The following is a 4,438-nucleotide window of genomic DNA, read 5'->3' on the forward strand; positions in this document are numbered from 1 at the left end:
ATATATATATATATATATATATATATGTGTGTGTGTGTGTAGTATATATATATATATATATATATATATATATATATATATATATTAAAATTATACATTGAAATGAGAGTTTGATAATAGCTACTAAATTATATAATATTTAGTAAAATAATGCTAATTAAAAAATATTTGTTTATTGTAATATAATCAAAATAAATTATTTTTCTAAATATAATTTAGTAAGCATTACGAAATACTTACCGTAATAAATTTAACATCAGTTTTGGATATTATTTTTATTTATAAACTACATTTATTACATTTATATAGTAAAATAAAGAAAACTTCTGTTAATTTATGAATTTATCAAATATAATAATTATATTACACAAGTATGTACTTAACTGATTTTAAAAGATAATGTAATCGTGTAAAAAATATTCAGGACCATTTTAAGACATAAGAACACTTTTTAAGATATCCCTCATTAATTTATGTTAATAAAATATGTAAACATCACAACTTGAAGTTAATATTTTGAATTATATTTACATAAAGCAACACAGTTATCAAAATTATACAGTCTGTCAAAAGCGTGGAAACCTTTTAATATTTTGGAAACTACTAAACAAAAGTTTCAAACAAAAGTTGTAGGGTTTAAAAAATCTATTTACTGATTACATCAGTTTGACCTCCGATGGTGTCATCGAAGTCGGGGTCATAGTAAAGGTCATATCGATTTTTTTAAATAGAACACTTCATTTTTTTATGCCAAAATCTAGTAACTGATGTCAACAACTTTTCAAAATACTATAATAAAATTATTTTCTATTAAGTATTTTTCGAGTTATAAGGCTTAAAAGTTACAGTACCGCCGGCATTAACATTACGCAAAATGTCCGACTGACCTCTTAAATGTTGTTCAGGATCGATGATTTACAAAACTTGTCAAAATCAAGGCCAATGGAGGTTACTCTTACTTTCATTTTTACGTAAATTATAAGTTACAAAAATTTGAAAAAAAAAAAACGATTTCTTAAAGTAAAAATAATAACAGAGATAAAAGGACTTGAGGGAATAAGCGCTGTTTAAAATGCGCTAATTGTTCAAGAACATCTCTCAATATTCAATTAAATTTATTGAAGAGAACAAACATAGAATAGAACAAATCGTTAAAATAATAAATTCGTATGTTGATTAATTTTCTAATCTTCTTCAGCGAAAAATATACGCGACAAAATTACATAATTAATATTGCATTATCTACGCATACAAAATTGAAAAATGTAAATCTATTCTTTATAGTCTATTCTTTATAATCAGGAGAGCCAAACTAAGTTCTCTGTCGAGAATACATTCTCCTGTATTAGTTACAAGGCTGGATGGAAATTACAAAATCGGTGCCTTTAATAACAAAATGTGGATTCTGGAATAAAAAATGGAGTGTTCTAAAAAATCGATGTGACCTTAATTTGACCTTAACGATGCCAAGATCAAACTGACTGTAATCAGTAAATAGATTTATTTAAATTCTATAATTTTTGTTTAAAACATTTTTCTCAAGAATGCTTAGTTTTCAAAATATAAAGGGGTTTCCACATTTTTGGCAAACCCTATATGTTTAATAAATGTTAAAATTCTTGCAATAAACGTAATAAACTAAAAAGTAAATGTTTAATCTCTAATACTTTTTTAAAGTAATTAATAATTTTATAAACGTTCGACATTCATTAAACTTTTTTTTACTAAGTTAGAATACTGTTTTTAGATGAGATAGATTTTTCGAAGATTTTCTAAACGTATATATAAGCGTACAATATCTATTATATATTTAATGTTTTTATACAATATAAAAAAACGTTCCGCAAACGTAAATTATTTACTTAAGTAATATGCATATTCATATTCATATGATATAAGTATTATTTGTTAAATTTAGTAAAAAAAATATAGTTTTTGTTAAACTGAAGTTTTAAAACATTTTATTTTCTAACATTTTAAATAAAAATCCTTTTTCCTTTAAAAACATTGTTAATAATTTATTTATTTATTTAAAAAACCGGCTAGCCGATTTTTGATTTAATAAATTATAAGGCTAATTGCATAATAATGTTGAAGGAAATCGTGAATAATAATTGAAAATGCAATATAAACTATGTTTCGATATTTAGCCATTATTGAATATAATACGTTGAATATAATACTTAAACTATAGATTTTCAGTACTGGCAATGTATGTTAGTACATGACCTGATTATTGTAAAACAAGTTTCTATTCACTTATTATTAAAGTTATACTAGATGGTTTTTACTCAAGTATAGCAATAAAATTTCATTTCCTTTTACTTGATCTTGTTTTTCAAATCGATCTTTTTATTATTGATAATATTGATTGCGTAATGAAAACGTGAAAGAAAAGTTATGCTAATTATACCGCGCATAATATAATGCAATGTGATGATGAAATGCTAATAGCTTAATGCTGAGTACTGTAATATTTTAATATTTGACTTCTATTTTTATAATTTTTAATGTTAGAATAGCACTTACATTGGCATGAATTTGTCCAATTTTTCATCGTCCATAATATCGACTAAAGTCAAAATTTTGTCTGTTTCCATAGGCGTAGGATAATATCTTTCTTCAATGAAATTATTTACACAATGGGAAAATGCAGTAGATACGTAAACGAATGACTAAAGTTAAATAAATTAGATTTCTACAATTATAAAATTCAAAACTTAATTAAAATAATATTTTTTTATATACCTTTAACTTCGTCATTTCTTTTGCTAAGAGAAGAAGCTGCTTTGTTCCTCTTATATTTATATTTACTGCATTTCGAAGCGATTCATTAAATCGTACAGTCGCTGCTGCGTGAAATATTACATTTGTATCCAAAAGACGTTCTCGATTGTCGTTTGATAATCCGAGATCCAACTTGCTTAAATCGGCATGTATCATTATTACTTTGGTATTAAAATTGGGCTGCTCTTTCTTTAATCTGTCGTAAACCTAAGAAAATTTTGATGACATGGTAAAAATTTTTACATTTAATTATATATATATTTATAATATTATATTGTCTTATATAATATTAGATGTAGTAAAATGAAATCCATTATTTTTCCATTCAATTTCATGCAAAAATAATGGATTTCTTTTTACTACACTTAATATTAATATTATATTAGATTATATTATACATCATACATCATATCTCATGTCATATCATGTCATGTCACGTTATATTATATTATATTATATATTATATATTATATACTTATTTATATTAAATACTAACAGGATCATTGAAATGTTCTTCGAACCTTTGTTCGGGTGTTTTTTCTTTTTTCGCTCTCATGAATATGTACAACTTTTCTATATCTGGGCAGCATCTAGAAATGTTATTTATTAATAAATTTATATCAATTAAAATGATTAATTAACAACTACATTTAATTTTCTAAAAATAAAACAGTATAATTTAACGTTCTATTATTTGCGTTCTATTATTTACAGATCATTAAGTTAGTTAGATTAAAGTGATTCAATGGATTACACTTAATTTATAACAAAAAAGAAATATTTAATTATTTTATATATTAAATAAGGTATTTTTTTATAAATTTTGAATGATAAAAATGATGCCGCAAACCAAATTTTATTAACACATCAAGTTTCCAAAATAATTAAGTTGTGCAAAAATTGCTTTTTTATAATATTTAACATTTTTCATAAAAAAGTTAAAAGAAAGTTTCATAAAAAAATTAATAATACATTCATTATGTCTGATTAGATTAGAATTTCAAAATAATATTAACCTTTCTTACAAAAAATATTAAATATTATAAAGGAACAAGTTTTAGCATTATTATTTCGATTGAATATGACTGAATATGACTTAACATACTGGTAAAATTTGATTTATGGTATTATTTTCAGTATCTAAAAATTTATAAAAATTACCTTCAAAATAATTTTTAAAAAAGACATTGCAAAGTTATTTACATTGTTAATGTTATATAAATCGTTTCTGCATTTATCTTTTATATTAAAATATCTTTTTACCGCAATAATTTTTCTATTAAAAGTTGGCCGAGAAAACCGGAACCACCCGTTATTAACACATTACATCCCGTGAAGAATTGGGGGATTTCACTTTGACTGTCGTTAATTGGAAACTCTGACATGTCCAACATATCTTCAAGGTAGTCTTTACTTCCTCGTGTCATCTCACTAGCGTTTTTATGTGTAGAGTGGGAAATATTTTTCTATTTATCCAATTTCACTTGGAAAATCAACAAAAAAAAATTCACAATCAATCACGATACTCAATCAATCATCGTCTCAACGAACCGATAATTATTCAGCTTTCTATCAACTCAGGTTTTTGTAACATGTAAGAAATGCTTTCCTTGAAATGTTTCTTCTAGAAACATTTGCTGCTTTTCGCTTA

General features: G+C 24.0%; 1 protein-coding gene across 1 annotated transcript in view; it reads right to left on the reverse strand.

The window, feature by feature from the left end:
• Window positions 1–4,214, reverse strand: part of LOC105620046 (fatty acyl-CoA reductase 1-like) — a 7,835-nt gene extending 3,621 nt beyond the window's left edge. Inside the window, exons 1-4 of the mRNA XM_012201556.1 lie at window positions 4,051–4,214; window positions 3,284–3,377; window positions 2,749–2,994; window positions 2,530–2,675 (exon numbers count right to left, since the gene is read on the reverse strand). Of these exons, the coding sequence (XP_012056946.1) occupies window positions 2,530–2,675; window positions 2,749–2,994; window positions 3,284–3,377; window positions 4,051–4,214 (650 nt within the window). The remainder of the gene's footprint in view (window positions 1–2,529; window positions 2,676–2,748; window positions 2,995–3,283; window positions 3,378–4,050) is intronic.
• Window positions 4,215–4,438: the final 224 nt, after the last annotated feature.

Source organism: Atta cephalotes (assembly GCF_000143395.1).
Source record: "Atta cephalotes unplaced genomic scaffold scaffold00024, whole genome shotgun sequence".
Lineage (NCBI taxonomy): Eukaryota > Metazoa > Arthropoda > Insecta > Hymenoptera > Formicidae > Atta > Atta cephalotes.